A 16,960-nucleotide genomic window follows, 5' to 3' on the forward strand; every position below is an offset into this window, starting at 1 on the left:
TAGTAACACCTACCATGTTACTAGCATGTTACTAATTATGCCTAGCATGTTACTAGTAACACCTACCATGTTACTAGCATGTTACTAATTATGCCTAGCATGTTACTAGTAACACCTACCATGTTACTAGCATGTTACTAATTATACCTAGCATGTTACTAGCATGTTATTAGTAACGCCTAGCATGTTACTAGCATGTTACTAGTAATAGCTAGCATGTTACAATTAACACCTAGCATGTTACTAGTAACACCTAGCATGTTAACAGCATGCTAACATGCTGTTGGACCAGAGATGATTGAACTTTTTTACAGATTATCTGCCTCATATTATACTGTCACATCAAAGTGACACCATCTTAGGCGATCAATGTCACCAGACAACAATGTCTTTGTCTCTGGGAGGCAACAGAGTCAAATTCTGAATATAAGAACTGTAGATTTTAGTACAAAATTCAGTATGATAGAAAGTTTAGCCTCCCTAATGCCAGTGAGACTTTTGTAGTGTCTGTTGTAGAAAAAGGAGAATGTGGAGATTTTAAATTCATAATTTTATCTAAAAACCATGTAAATATTTTCCTCTTTCATATACTGTTACCATGGCGTCTGTTATGAGTATTCCTTTTCTCAGAGGAGTGTATTCGAAGCAATATGTAAGAGGTTTATAATTCACAATACTGTGGAAAATGTTGTAGTTTTATAATTTATTAGAAGATTTAAAACAAGGACAAAGTGCAAAAAACATTAATAAAAGAAGTTTTGAATCAGATTTAGATGAAGCTAGTTTCCATCTGTCTGAGCAGCAGAGTTAATTAAACAGACTAAAAACAACATTTGAGCAGTTACTGATTTCTCTTTATTAGTCCATGAGTAGCCGAAGTACATCTATCCAATCTAACCTCTACTTTAATCTGATTGGATGAGAGGTGAAATGAACTTAAGAAACAAGAGAAGTCCACCAGATGGTCATCTAATGACTGACAAAAACTACAAAAAACAACAACAAAAAAAATACAATTTCGCAATTGCCACTTCCATTTAACAAGACACTCAAACGAATCATGAATCATAAACAAATAGATCTGTTCAAGCAATTAGACATTTGTTGATAATGACACCATAATCTTCCAACTACTTCCTGTCATCTTCTTCTTTGTGGTTTGCGCCAGTAGTAACATCCGGTTGCAGAGATAAACCAATTTTTATATGGCCAAACATACACACACACACACACACACACACACACACAAAAGCGCCAAAACTTTTTTATATCAACAAAGGAAAGCTTTTCTTTTTAAAAATTTTATTTTATATTCGACATGTCACATGGTCACTAGTCAGTGAAATTTATAAGTTGGTACCATTTTTATTACCAGCCGCGTCGGTTGTGTTTTTGTTTTGTTTGAATAATGTTCACCAAACCCAGAACCGGCGTGGCTGAACTTCTTTCACGCCACAAATCTTTCAACGTTTCGACAAAAGAATCACGCCGGTCAATTTACGGCTCTATTCACGAGCGTCTTCTTGTTTCCTTTTCCTACGTGTCCCTCGCAGACAAATTTCCCAGGGAACGCAGCATTGTTTTTTTTTTTTTTTTTTTTTGCGGGGATTAAATTTCACTGAAGATTATATCTGCTCCAGCTCTGCAGAACAATGCAGAAGGATGTGGGGGTCCGAGTCGTCACCGCTCGGTAAGGTGACCGCCCACCCATCCCGATCAGAGCCAGTCGCGCGCCGCCAGCCCAATTAGCAGCTGATCCGTGGGAGGAGAGAGAGAGTGTAACCAGGTGTCTACCTGGTTACACTTTTCACTTTATTAAAGATGAATACTACAGAACTGGGTGTTACTGATGGTCGGACATGGATATTTTCCTTTGTTTTGTAAAAAAATAAAAAATAAAAAATAAAAAGAAGAAAAAATAATCCTTTTTTAATTTCACATTATATGGAAAAAAAGTAACTTGCTGCTCTCAGGACTTTTGTCTGTGGAAAAGTTTTTGAGTCAGCAGAGAGAAATGCACCCAACATTTTTTTTTATTTTTATTTTTTCCATGGCTGCAGAGTGGGCTGGGAAGCAGCCCACAGGATCCGCTGAGTGAATGGCCTCCGGTTGTATCTGGAGCAACAATGTGCCTCATCCATGAAAACCTTCATTGTCTTTGCTGTGGGGTCTCACAGGAGACCCTGCCTGCACACAAAGGGGTTTTTTGTCACAGTGCTGCGATCTCTTGTCTGTTTCTGCTGCAGACGCGTCAGATGTGCAGCGTGAAGGTGATGCAGCAGTGCTGCTAAATCTGGTTTCCCTACGAGGTTCTTCAGAGGTTTTTTTTTTTTTTTTTGCCTTCTTAGCTTTAGCAGAAAGTAAACAAACAGCTTCCATTGTGTCTGCCATGCTGGTTACACACACTGACTCCACTGTTTAACATTACAATGCAAACCTCTTTGTGCAACCACACACTTGAAGAAAAACTTCAATAGAGACCTGAAGTTTTTTTTTTTTCCTTCCATCTTTTGTTGCCGGACAAAAGGCTGCCGAGGTAATAACTAGGTGCTTGAAAAAACCCTGATGCTCAAGTTAGTTAGAGTGTTTTATGGATGACTTTAAGGCTCACCAAGTGTAGGGTTCATTTTAAAGCTATTGTTCAGAGGTGAGTTTCGTTTAAAAAAAAAATAAAAAACTGTACAACTGTAATAAAAACCAAGCAGAAGTCATATTTTGTAGGGCCAACGTCTGGGTCAGAGTCATCACCTTCTCAGCCAAAAAACACATATTTTAACTACTTTGTTTTCCAGAGATAAACAAAACATAAAACTGAACATCAAGAAGTGAACCCGTCCTAACAAAGAACTGAATGTTTGATGTTATACCTTGATTTTTTTTTTTTGCATGGAGCTTTTTAAAACATCAACTCCAGCCACATTGTCTCTGTTCCTTGTGCATCTTCTTATTTTACGTTCTCCTTCCAATCCAGCTTCCTTTATTACAGTAAGAGACAGTGCTTTTTTATCTTAGGTTTTGTTGGCTCTAGTGGCCTTTATCTGAAAGTAGTTTGACAGGAAACAGGGTAATGAGAGAGGAGGAAGACATGCGGCAAATGCTGCCAGGCCGGGAATCAAACCTGCGGCCACCACCACAAGGACTAAGGCTTCAATATGTGGGTCATGCTTTGCCCCCGTGCCACCACAGCACCACAGCACCCCAGTAAGAGACGTGACTCTTACAACGTCTGTTTGTGGCAAACCCTGCTGTCCATCTCTGTGTTCTGGACTCGTGTCCAGTCAGTAGTCTTTCCCATGACAACATTGGCCATTAAATAACTTTTTATTAGTCAAATTTTCAGAGAAAATCAATTCTGCATTCTGTGTGTCCAGCCAGCCTTAGATGTGTCTCTGCTGATGATTCAAATGGTCCAACTATCTCCTCAGCACGTCAAAGTTCTGCTGATGAACCTCGAAACAAACTGAAACAGACAAGACACCAACTGACTTTGTAGACCCGTGCTGTCAGCCATGTCATCAAAATGAACAGAAATAAATTCTTTAAATCAATCACTGTGTGTAATGAAGCTGAATAATGAGTCTCAGGGAGTTTTCTCACCTCTGTTTGATTGGGGACTAAAACTGAGACAGTTGTTACATTTTCAGCAGGTGTGGTTCTCTTCCACACAGCACAGCGTCAGACGATCCAAACCCTTTGAAGAATCTGTCCCTGATGACGCTTCACTAAAACCACTGACGGGAACGACATAAAAACCTCAGAAGAAGACACTGAGCGCAACATCCTTCTTCACAAAATGTAAACAAATGCAGTGGCATCAAATTTGAGTGGTTGTAGGATTTTTTTGTTTTATTTTGCTGGCACACCACAATCCATTTCTAGCTAGTGCTAGACTTGCAAGTTTATTTTGGTTGTATTTACCCAGAATGCCCTGCATTATACTTTGCCTCCTGCTTCTGGAGCAGTCTCAGGTCCGCTTGGCATTCACATACGCATTTGAATCGCACCAGAGTTCATTACAACCAAACCAAGATCTAGGTTTTCAGGTGGACCAGAGTTAGATTGTTTTTGGTCCGTATCAGAGTTTGATGATGCAGTCCCACCTCCCCAAACAAAAGGTTCTTTCTAGGCAGTCATAGTAGAGTTCGATTAAAGCAGACTAAACAAGGCTGGGGTGCATGCAGGGTGTTTTCACACTTGATAGTCCAGGAGGCCCAATTTGATTAGAGACCAAACTAGCAAGATTTGCTACATTTTCAGCAGGTGCGGTTCGCATTCACACGGCACCGTGACAAACAAAACCCTTCAAAAAGCCTACTCACCTTCTCGCCTGTGGGTGCGCTGCACCAATAACCACTGAAGAAAATGACATGAAAACCTCTGAAGAGACAGCGCAACTTCCTTCTTCACAAATGATTGCAGGATTTCTCTTTTTTCATTGGCAAAACACCCTGATCCATTTCTAGCTAGGCAAGAGTCACCTATTTGTTTTTGTTGTACTTACCCAGAATCCCTGCTCTATAGTCCACTTACCTCCTTTTAGAGCCGTCTTCCATTTGCTTGGCATTCACATGCTCATTCAAACTGCACCAGAGTTCACTTCAACTGAACCAAGACGTTTGTGAATTCAATCACTAAAATCGGTCCGTGGCCTTTCGCTGTTGTTGTATTTCATTGGGTTATGCGTTGAAACAGATCCACTGAAGCCTCTACATAAAAGAGACACTCATCCACATAAACAGACTTCAAACCTGTGACTGGGGCTCCCTTCCCGCAGGCCGCTGCCGTCCCTCAGCCTCCAACGTGTCACACGGAGACAAAGACCAGCAGAGGCTGCGGGGGCCATGTGACAACAGGTTTGTTTTAGCTGCGTCGTGCTCTCCCACCCTCTGCGACATTTCATTACTTCCAAACCCATGAGCTCAAACAACTTGTCGCTGCAGCTCAGTCAGCAACCGCCTTTGATGTGAACTCCCTCTGATGCTCCGGGTCCTGTTTGGTGGCTTCAGATTTTGGAGAGGTGGACAGTTCTCTCTCTTCTTCTCTCTCAATATGTGGTGTGAAGCAACATATTTGATCAACACTGCTGAGTGAAAGACTAGGAAAATAGAAGCCATGGAGATCTGACGCCGATGTTCCCGTCTTTAAAGGCTGCTGAAAGGAACCGCTGCTGTTTTACGAGGTCACAAAACCAAACACATTTGCTGACTGATTCATTACCTGTGAGAAAAAAGAAGAAATGCCCCCCGCCCCCACTCACTCCCACTCCTTTGCAGCCATCTGCCCAAAACTTTAGAAAAATAAAAGGAACAACAAGCCGTAACCCAAGCCCACCAACACGGCCTTATTTACCCACCCTGCCTGCACAAACACGCAGATGCTAACCGTGATGGATTAGGCCGGGGTTATCCCAGTTGCGGTGATAACAGAGCGAGTGTACCAGGACAGAGCTGCACGCTGAAGCCAGAAAAGAGGGCAGATTTTTCCCCCTAGCATGCCTCAAGGGATTATGTATCTGGTTTCTTCTCCTGCCTCCTAATCTGGACCGGAGGGGACGATTGTCACCTTTCCTGAGCGACCCTTTCTGACACTGTGTGCGCCGCACCTCCAAAGCCAGGTTAACTCTGGGGATTAGGGCTGTGCACTTAGAGCAGGAGGGCCTGGATTAGGGATGCCATTGTGAATTCCTTTGTGAGTGTTCTCAGGGCGTAATTTTAGTGTGAGAAGTTCACAGTTTTGTTTCGAAAACCACAGATCTCCGAGGAGAGACAGGTGACGAGAGGGTGGGAGGGGGCGGGGGACTGGATGTGGGTGGCCGGCGTGAGTTGGTGAGCTGGTGATGAAGAGGGTGCTGATGTGGACGGGATGGAGAGCGGCGTCCAACGGGTCACTTAGCCCCAACGCAGGGTGTGAACCGTGGAAGAGGCTGGAGGTGACAGAGACCGATGCTCTCTGGATTCGGTGACTTCCACTTCAAACAAAGAGAAAGGCGCTGACTTTCTGTTTTTAATCACCATTCTGTCACTTTCGGTTCTGATCCACCAGTGGTTAGCAGTCCAGGGACAGTCTGAGTGTTTTCATTGTTGGGAGGTAGCATCAAAACAAGTTGATTTTGTCTTTTGGACTGTTAACAAAATCAGATCTCAAATCAATGCCTGTTGGTTTCTGGTTGATTGAGATGAACTCCAACATTTCCTCTGATGAATGAAGATCGATGCTTAAGTCAGAGGATGTGCAGCCAGGATCAGGTGATTTCTACAGGATCAGGTGATTTCTACAGGATCTGCAATGATGTTCAATCATTCAAGTTTATTTGTATAGCACATTTCAGCAACAAGGCACTTCGAAGTGCTTTATATTGTGAAAACATAAAAGCATCATAAACAAGTTTTGGATCTCTAATCTCGCTTTTCTTTTGTATTTTGAGACTAAAAATCATTAAAACACATGAATCATGGTAACATGGAAATAATGGTTTATTTTATTATTGGAAAGCTGGAGGTAATAACTATTAGACAAGAAACAGAAAAACTAATGTGGGAGAAAATATGATGAACGTTTAAAATAATTATCAGATTATTGTGCAAATGACTGAATAAACTCCAGGATTGAGGACTGTTTATGTAAAAGCAAGCAACTGGACTCAACTATCTTAGCCAAACCAGCAACATAAACAAAAAGCGTGATCAGACATAAGACTGAACTCGGTGAACCGTACCAGGTGATATGAAACGCCGTGAGGAACATTTGACTTTATGCACATTAACTCTTCGGCTCACTCAGCCATAAAACAGAGATTTAACTTTGCTAACCATTAGTCTGTCACACCCAAATGAAATCAATAGTCACCAGACCGGATTAATGTTTCAGCAAAGCTTTAATCTATTAAAACTCAGCCTGTTTCTTCCTGTAGTGACCCGAAAAATACCCTCAGCGCTACTGGAGAGCGTGGGCTGTTATTGTGATTCAAGGTCCATTCTGAAAAGGTTCTGTTTTTCATTTTTATTTCATTTATTGATTAAATAATCAGGAAAATACTTTAAAACATCTGATTAAGGAGACATAAGGACATCAGAGCCCTCAGGCTTCACAATGAAGTAGGTCTGTAGGTTTACTGCTTATCAGTGGAACGACAGTTGGTTCTAATTCCTCAGCAAATGAAGTGAAAATAGAAGAGGACCGAAAACGGAGCCTTGCAGAACCCCACATGAAGGAGGAGCATTAAAAGAAGCAAAATTACGAATCGTGACAGTTTGTTGGGATGCTGTTGGGATGCTGACATCCACAGCAATATAAATTGCCTCCTTTGTTTGATTCCAGCATCTCACCCATCAGAGGCGACCTAAAAATGATGCAGCGCATACCGGCTTCCTAAAATGACTAAAAATTAATCTTTATCTAAAAAACTGTCTGTTTAGCGATATGTCAGCATTCACAGAGGCATTAGTCATTTTTTATCATGTTGGCTTCGGTCCGGCAAGTAAAACTGACCCGATGTTAAGAATTGATAAGAAGAAAGAGCACATCTCCCCAGTTTTAAAGTCCTTACTGTAGCTCAGAGAACAGACTTTAAAATACTGTTAGTTTATAAATCACTGAACAGTTTAGCACAAAATTTAAGATCTGCTGTTGCTGTCCAGACCTCTCAGGTCTTCTGGTTCTGGTTCTGCTCTGAATTCCCAGAGTCAGAACCAGATATAAAGCCTTAAAGTCAAGGCTGGAAACCCACCTGCTTAGAGTTGCCTTTGATTAATAACTGGAACGTTGATCAATGTGTTTGATGATGATTAATCTTAATGATGGAATTTGACAGAATATGTTTATCACCTGTTTCAGAATTGGTTACAACGCACTTTGAAAGGCCTTTTTTGATGAAATGTGCTGCACTAATAAACTTGACTTGACGTTGTGTTAACTGCCATTTCTATGAAAGCAGGGGTTTTGACCTGGAACACACAGGTGTGTTGTCAGGATGTGAAGTAGAAAAGATGCCAAGAAGGAGTTCAGTGATGCAGCCCATCAACCTCGGATGGGTTACAAGGCCATCTTCAAACCCATGATGACTGAAGGTCACCGTTTTACAGTGAAGGAGAGAGAATTATGCCGGGGGGAAAAAAAACGTAGGACAGCTGCCAATCTTCCCAGGAGTCGACATCCCAGCAAACACACTCCAAGGTCAAACTGCAAAGATGAGAAAAACTGGAGAACACAAACACTCCATCTCAGATGACTCAGGCCTCAAATAGTTTGTAATATGTAAATACTCATTACTGAAGCACATTTAGAAAAGCAATTAACATGAGTAGGGTAATTGGTGAATGAGTGTTTTAAAAAAGGTACTGGAAAGATGTCTACAAACGAGCAATTAAAAGTTATTGTTTTTTTTTTGATTGACTGCATAACAAAGGAAAAAGATTCACCTCATAAACCTCAAAGTCAAACACTTACCTGAAGGGTTATTGCATCTAAATCTAAACTCTACACTATTAAGCTCTGAGCCACTCCTTAGACACTGATAACAGCAAATTAAAAAAGAGATTCAAAACATGTTCTCTGAAAGCAGGACTCCAGGACACAAAGTGAAACGATGACATTTTTATTGCAAACGAAAGAACAGAAGACAAAATCTACCACCCGCTCATCTCTGATTCCTGTGAGACCTCAATCATTCAAAGAACACCATACAAAATAATTGGTCACCAACTCTTGCAAACCGATACAAAATGCAGTGAAAACCGGGTCTCTGCCTTATTGTGAGACAGGAGCCCGCTGAAAGCTTGTAAGATAACTAATAGTCCGTGAAAATTACCGACCTCATACAAAAAAAATAAGGTTTTTCTTCAATAATAATAATAATAATAAAAAAGCCAGCATATTTACAGGAAAATAATATTTTCTATGAACCTGGCTCGCCAAAATTCCCAGTGAAACATTGCTTTATTACAATTTTCCCAGTAACCAACTTGTTACATGTGTCCTTTTTAAACTCTGTAAGGCATGATAATAAACCTTTTGTCAACTCTGCTGCCTTGGCAACAGCAAATCTTAAATATGAAAGTTGGTATACGTATTAAAAAAGGCACATCTGCCCTTTTTTGAATAATAATAATAATCTTTACATTAATGCTTTCAGTATCTGTCAGCTTTTAAAGTTTCTGTGCATTGCTCAGCCCATTTAAGGCACCAGCTATTCAGTAGGGGAGTCCAGAACAAACCCAGAACGACAGAGAACAACTAATCCCACGCTAATACTAGACATAATATGTACATGTAATATAAACATTAGTGATGGAACTGGCAGCAAATAGCTGCACACGCAACCAGCTGGTGAGCAAGAAACCCAAAAACACAAAAAAGGTAAAGCAAGAACATAATTTAAAATAAAAATCATCCATTAAATCAGTGTTGCTTTAAAACCCAAACCAAGGCTGGAGGGTATAAAAGCTGATTAAAAAGCTGAAGGTTTTGAGGTGAGGACAGCTCCTTCCATGTGGGGCCGCAGTGGCAGATGTGTGGCGACGGCGCAAGTGAGAGCCGAGATTAAAGCAGTTTATTCTGAGACATCTAAACCCTTCGACCCGGAGCCGTGCCATGAGAAAACCAGGGGTGGAGACGTGCGCCGGAAATCTTTCAACCCCCCCCTGACAAAAACAGAGGCCTCGACCTGAATCCATTATGATGTATGCCTTCTGGTTTTAGCTTTGTTTGGTCAAATTAAAAGTCTTAATCAAACATTTTTATATCTGACTAAGATAAGCTCAATAATAATAATAATAAAAAATGTTAATTTCAAAGAATTTTATTTATTAAACCAGAAATTGGAATTGCCCATTAAACTTAAGAGCTGGTTTGCTGCTTTTGGCTTCAACAACTGTTGGCAGGAACCAGCATTAAGTCTTTCACGTCGCCTCTAGAGTAATTTTGGTCCGCTCTTCTTTGCAGATTTGTTTTTAACTTGGCCACCTCATATGGTGTTAGAGCACAAATGGGCAACTTAATCGTCCCTCCTGCAGTCTTAGCGCCATGCTCAGAAGGAGTGTGCCACGGTCGGACAGTGAGGAGTTGGGGAGGGTTGTCCGGTCAGATCGTCAGTTCCTGAAACCACACGAGTAAAATCCTGTAAAAGCGCATCCAGGATCAGTGCTTCCCCGCCAAACCGCGCACAGGGTAAAAATAACTTGCAGGGTTTGATGGATCTTGTCTCATAAGACTGCGGGAGAATTAAGTTAATATCACAACATCTCAATTGAATTAAAGACTAGAATTTGATCAGGGCATTCCAAAGACTTCACTTGATTTGTTGCTTTTTTTAGTTGTGCCATTTAGAGGTGAACTTGCTTTTGTGGTTTTTGTATTCAGTTTCCAATTTATTTTTCACCTGAATAAGGCTCAATTAATTATTAGGGTCGCTAACTGTCAGCTGAACATTTTCCTTCAGCTGTTGTGCTAAGTTCCTGGTTCAACCAAACTCAGCAAGCCATTCAGGTCCTGAAGAAGCAAGGGCAGGACCCGAACGTCACACTACAAACATCTGAGGGCTGCTTGTTGTTTTTATGAAGTATTTTATTAGTTTAACAACAGAAGTAACAGGATACACATCCTCCACGAAGCTCCACTTTTATTTAGCCAGTTCACAGAATATCCTTCTAAAAGTCTTTGGTTTTATCATTTTGTCACCTTCCTAAAATAATGGCCTAAGTCAAATCACTGCCTCATTTTGTCAAAAGATGATTTAGGCAAAAAAACAAACAAAAACAAAACAAAAACAAAACTTTTGTCAAAAAATGACAGACCTTTATTTTAGGAAGGTGACAATATTCTTCTAAAGTGAGAGGGTTTAGTGTTCTTTTCAGCTCTCTTGTGAAAGCCATTTTTACTCAGTTTGATTGTTATGATGAAATCATGAACTCTTACATTAAGTGAGTTAGCTGAGGCCTGGATAGCTTTAAAGTTATTCTAGAAGGGTCACCACTGTTCCATGTCACCTCCATATGTGATAGCACAGTTAGCTGGAGTCCCAAAGCCTCAGACATGACTGGAAGTTTTTCAGGGCTGATAGATCTCAGTGAAATTGTTTCTAACTAGTAGATGTTCATTCAATTTTAGACTAGTTCATGTTGTCAAACAAGTTCTATTAAAGTGATTTCACAATTCTGCAGCTCTGGCAGGCAATTTGTGACTTAACAAAGGATGAAATGTCATTGACAGAAAGAACCAGATTGTTTTGGATAGCTGTGTTTTGATCTTGCCATGTTTGTCTGATACCAACACTTGAGAAACACTTGTTTGGCAAAAGAAAGACTTTCCTTTCTTTTTGGTTGCGGTGAAACTTAGCAAAGGCCACTCTGATCTCTGTATCAATCCTGAGGAAACAGAGCTAAAGCTTTGAGTGGAAAAGTGTTGGGACAAACCAAGCAGGAAAAGATGAGATCGCTGATGATGTCAGCTCTTGTTTCAACTTAGTTTCACAAGCAATGCTGCTTGTGGGGAAAGAAAGAAACATGTATCTCTTCCACAGGGAGCCGTTACACATCCATCCCTGACCTCCACGGTTCATATTTCTCTTTTTTTTACTCACAGATTAAGTTTCTTGTTTCCATGGCCGCTCCACATCCTCAAGAGGAGCCAAACCCCAACATTAAAATATGCTCTGCAGTGATGTCAGCTTCTCACATCTCAATAATCCTATTTTCAAAAAAAGCTAAAAACACAGGGATCCGTTTGGCACTTCTGCCTCTCTTTTTGTTGCAAGTTGGAGATCCTGAACCTCGACGGCAGAGTGAGGAGCAGCAGCAGTCAAACGGCTGGTGGTTTACGCAGCCCACATAATGTCAGATGATGGCAGCCGTACCGCTCGCATCTGGTATTTATAACAGATTCCTTTGATCTGCAGTTGTAAAAAAATAAAAAATAAATAAAATAACTTTAATGTCCAATTGGTCTTAGAGACAGAAATCAGAAAATATTTAGGAGGGAAAACGTAAAAGACAGCAGCGTAGCCTGGTATCAGGCCTCAGCAGGGAAACAGGGGCGGTTCTGAAACTTACTGAGAAGTTTAATAACAGAGCTGCACTTTTTTATGACTGCATGATCTTATGTCAATAGCCATATCAGTCAATTTGGTTTCAGTTACTATCAAACCTCAGTTTTACACAACTTGAGATTGATGGTGTTTCTATAACAGCCACCGCTGTGTAATAGTTTGGATTTGGCTTTAGTGTTTTGGATTCAGATCTGACATCTTATTACCAGATCCTTACATATAATCAAGCCTCATTTCATCAGTTTGCAAAGAAAGATTTGCTGGTTCCCAGAATGACATAGTTTTCTCCTTGAATGTGATCAGCCGACTTTCAAAAGAAAAACAGTGTTTTTCGATGGGTGAGCTTAGATGCTATCATTTTGTGTTGACAACACTCTTTAGTGTGGAAGTTGTTAGTGGGTGAGGAAGAGCTAGGAAGCTATTTTCAGCATCAGCGAGGTGTTTAAAAGTGAAGACAGCGGCAGAACAGAGTTATAAGAACCAGGAAATCATTTTAAAGTGATAGGAGGACGGCTAAAGAGAAAACACAACAGGTGCTCTGATTGGTTCTTTGGAGTTTTTAACCTCTGTTATAGAAAATGTTGAATTTGGAAATGTTTTCTGGAAGTCTCAGCCTAAATGTAAGGATTTACATTCTTTTGAATAGGATCACAGACTGCCGTTAAAGGCACTAATTCAAGATGCCAAAGAAAAGTCTATGACTATTTTATTTTTATTTTCAAATTCTTTAGTAAACTGTCTTTAAAGGGATGCACAAGTATAAATAACAATTTGGGCCCATATCGACATCCAGTATTGTTATGGCTGATTACCGTTGTTAGTTCCGATTTATGGTGCATCCTTAGTATAATATTATTGTAGCTCTCTCACATGTTACACCCCTACTGATCCCAAACATAGATAACTAATGATTGAGGAACAAGGAAGTATTTTGAAAACTATTATGTGAACTAAATCTTCTTGGCATGTGGAAGTTTTAAAAACACAATCTGTAGATTACACTAGACTTTAAACCATGTCAGTGTTCACCTGACAGGAGAGTCCGTTGAAAATTTTGGGGCAGCTGAAAATACTGAGAGCAAATGATCGAAACCAGACAATAGTCAGAATGAGTTCACTGACACTTTCAGCAAATAAAGCACTTCTAAAGTATGGATACCGAAGAAAAAATAGACAATAACTAACAGATTTGTCTTCCCCTGCTCCACTCTTAGAACCAGATCAAAACTGTTTTGTCTCCTTGACATGGCTACACATCTGTACTTAGTCAAAATAACAAGAACTTCTGGCAGATATGTGCTTGTGATTTCCAAAGTAGAAAAAACTCCCAACAACAACAACAACAACAAAAAAAGCCCAAGCTGATAAGTGTTCAGGCAGAGTTAAGGTTGAAACAAAATTGATTATTCTCTGTAGTCAGGCACAGTCGACTCTTGCAATCATTGCTTTTTCATCAGCTTATCCGTTTGAGTTTTTCGATGAAGCGACAACGATAGGAAACAGCTGGAGGACGAGGAGGAGCTGCCAGTGACGTGCTGCACGTCTCCACAGGCTGAGATGCTTTGACTGAGTCCTGCAGCCGTCTGACTCAGACTTAAAGTCAGATTCTGGTGTCAGAACTTATTTTTAATAAACTGCTTCAAAGAGCAACCTGAGACTATGTCCTTTGCACACTTCTTTTGAACTAGAAAAAACAAAAGCACTACCAAAAAAAAAAAAAAATTGCTGTTATGACAACTGTGGGTGTTAAAGTTTTGGGAGCAGCTGACAGAATAAAGGTGTTTTCCACAGTGTCTTGATCTTGAGGTGTGTAGGTGACATGGTGAACGGCTGATGACTGAGTTATGATCCCAAACATTGTTCAGTCAGGGTGTGTGTTAGGCATGAGCTGGTACCACGATCAGGGTGGAACAGGGTTCTAAAAACACTTTAAAATGACACAAAAAACCTATTGTTTAAAGCCTTTTCAAAACGATGCTCGAGAAAGAAAGAGAGCATAGCGTTGCCCCTCCTGCACTTGTTGCTAAGTTCCACCAGTCAGCTAGCTGAAAAACAATTAAAAAACTTTCTAATGCTTTTCTCTCACTTAAAAAAAACTGAGTGCCCCACTTCTTGTATTAAAACTGCAGTATGTCACTGTCATAAAAAATATGTTTTTTTTTTACATTTGTCAAAACTGCTACTGTGTTCTAACAGTATAATATGAGACAGATAGTCTATGAAAAAATCAAGCTCCTCCACATCCTCCTTGTGGTCTTACAGCCATCTGCAGAAACACACCACTCCCACTCAGCCAATCGGAGCCAGGAGGAGGGTCTTGGCGCAGTGAATCATCCTTGTGTAAATGCTGCTTTGCTTGGGCAGTAGGACGACTGGGAGGAGCCAGAATTTTTCAAAGATTATCTGTCTCATGTTATACTGTCACAAAAAGTAACAGTTTGAATAAATATGTAAAAAAATAAAAAATAAATTTTTATAGAAAAGATACATAGAGCAGCTTTACGATATCTTTTCACCACAAAATGACAAAAATTGTTGCTTTTTGTTTTTAAATGAAAGCAATCATATAATTTACTTTTCTGAATAAATAACATGATGTTGTGCCATTTTTTCCCCCTCCAGTTAGGAAACCCTGAGATTCTCATACCGGCCCATGCCTACACTGCTACATACTGAGATCCATTGCTTTGCTTCACCCTTTGTACGACGCCCCAGCAAGTCTCCCTTTTCATCTTGTAAACTTCCCTTTCACTTAATGATACCTTTGTTTTTTAGAAAGCATGCAATATAATTTGCTTTAAATACTGGTTTCAGCCATAATAAACTCTTCACTTGTGTGTGAAAATGCACAACGATCTCTCATGAGATAGTTTTTCTAAATGCGGCAGAAGTTGTGAGGCTTCAGGAGAGAAAAGCCCGTTCGGTCTGCGGAATAAATACTTGGACAAAGAGGGCGCGGAACAGCCGACCGTGTACAAAACAGCTGCAAACACAAACCAGAGGGCAACAAAACCTCGTTCACATTGGTTCGACACGTCACTGTAGGCCAAAGCAAAAACAGGTCATATCTTTTGAGGCGTTCCAGCTTCGTTGCAGCTCATCGCTACAAACTTGGAAGTACAATCCCCAGAAAACATCCTTAAGGTTAAGTGGTTACAATCAAGGCAGAGCAAAACCATTCAAGAAGCTCAAGGTGAAAGCTTAGAAGTTTCATTTCTGCTTCTAAAATAAAATGATGCATCCTTTGAAGTCTGTCACTTGTTCACTTAATCTCATTTGGATGTTCGCCGTTTTGTCCCTAGTTGTCCTCAAACATACCACTCCCTGCGTGAAATCACAGATCCGTCCATGTGCGACACGTAGTCACTGTCTGTACCGTTTTCATAGCAGTCCTCCGGAAGGTAGGGGGAGCCGTTGTTAACAATGGGGCTGTGCACGGGAGGCCCGCAGGGGTGCATGTTTTGGTTGTTGTAGTGGTCTGGGTAATAGTTCCCCTCCTTGGTGACCCTGGGGCAGTCCCCCCTGTCGTTCCAGTCGTCCCTGTCCTTGCGCTCCTGAGTGTAGTCGGGGTAAATGATGTCCCCGCCCAGTTTGGGCTTCAGCTCCTGGCTGCCCTTGCTCGTCTTGTCCCCGTAAACCTCCTGCAGCTCGTGTGGCTGTAGGACGTCTAGCTGAGACTCCTTCTGCATGTCGGAGGGTCCCAGGTACTGCTTGGTGTAGTAGTCCCCTCTGAAGGTCCTGCGCTGGCGCATAAAACAAGCGCCCCCGAGGATCAGCAGGAGGACCAGGAAGAGAATGCCGCCCACTGCCCCGCCGATTATGGTGCCCAGGCTGCTGTCATGGACCGAGGCCAGGGTGGGGGAGGTGAACAGGGCTCGGCGACGGTCCACGTCTGTTCCGGTTCCGGACGCGTAGCGGATGGGGGAGGCGGTGGTGCTGGGNGCAAATGAAGTGAAAATAGAAGAGGACCGAAAACGGAGCCTTGCAGAACCCCACATGAAGGAGGAGCATTAAAAAAAGCAAAATTACGAATCGTGACAGTTTGTTGGGATGCTGTTGGGATGCTGACATCCACAGCAATATAAATTGCCTCCTTTGTTTGATTCCAGCATCTCACCCATCAGAGGCGACCTAAAAATGATGCAGCGCATACCGGCTTCCTAAAATGACTAAAAATTAATCTTTATCTAAAAAACTGTCTGTTTAGCGATATGTCAGCATTCACAGAGGCATTAGTCATTTTTTATCATGTTGGCTTCGGTCCGGCAAGTAAAACTGACCCGATGTTAAGAATAGATAAGAAGAAAGAGCACATCTCCCCAGTTTTAAAGTCCTTACTGTAGCTCAGAGAACAGACTTTAAAATACTGTTAGTTTATAAATCACTGAACAGTTTAGCACAAAATTTAAGATCTGCTGTTGCTGTCCAGACCTCTCAGGTCTTCTGGTTCTGGTTCTGCTCTGAATTCCCAGAGTCAGAACCAGATATAAAGCCTTAAAGTCAAGGCTGGAAACCCACCTGCTTAGAGTTGCCTTTGATTAATAACTGGAACGTTGATCAATGTGTTTGATGATGATTAATCTTAATGATGGAATTTGACAGAATATGTTTATCACCTGTTTCAGAATTGGTTACAACGCACTTTGAAAGGCCTTTTTTGATGAAATGTGCTGCACTAATAAACTTGACTTGACGTTGTGTTAACTGCCATTTCTATGAAAGCAGGGGTTTTGACCTGGAACACACAGGTGTGTTGTCAGGATGTGAAGTAGAAAAGATGCCAAGGAGTTCAGTGATGCAGCCCATCAACCTCGGATGGGTTACAAGGCCATCTTCAAACCCATGATGACTGAAGGTCACCGTTTTACAGTGAAGGAGAGAGAATTATGCCGGGGGGAAAAAAAACGTAGGACAGCTGCC

At 41.1% G+C, this 16,960-nt stretch overlaps 1 protein-coding gene across 1 annotated transcript; it reads right to left on the reverse strand.

The window, feature by feature from the left end:
• Positions 1-8,577: 8,577 nt before the first annotated feature.
• LOC107838063 (nectin-3-like protein) lies at positions 8,578-16,884 on the reverse strand. The gene is made up of 2 exons (XM_016679283.1): positions 16,865-16,884; positions 8,578-15,976 (listed from the first exon to the last, which is right to left on the reverse strand). Exons 1-2 carry the CDS (start codon positions 16,882-16,884, stop codon positions 15,349-15,351), a joined length of 648 nt encoding a protein of 215 aa, XP_016534769.1. The 3' UTR covers positions 8,578-15,348.
• Positions 16,885-16,960: the final 76 nt, after the last annotated feature.

The sequence above is a fragment of the Poecilia formosa genome, unplaced genomic scaffold (genome assembly GCF_000485575.1).
Source record: "Poecilia formosa unplaced genomic scaffold, Poecilia_formosa-5.1.2 Scaffold207, whole genome shotgun sequence".
NCBI classification, from domain to species: Eukaryota; Metazoa; Chordata; class Actinopteri; order Cyprinodontiformes; family Poeciliidae; genus Poecilia; species Poecilia formosa.

Coding starts and splice junctions, on each gene's coding strand:
- LOC107838063 (XM_016679283.1), bottom strand. CDS start 16,884: ATGGGTTTGAAGATGGCCTT.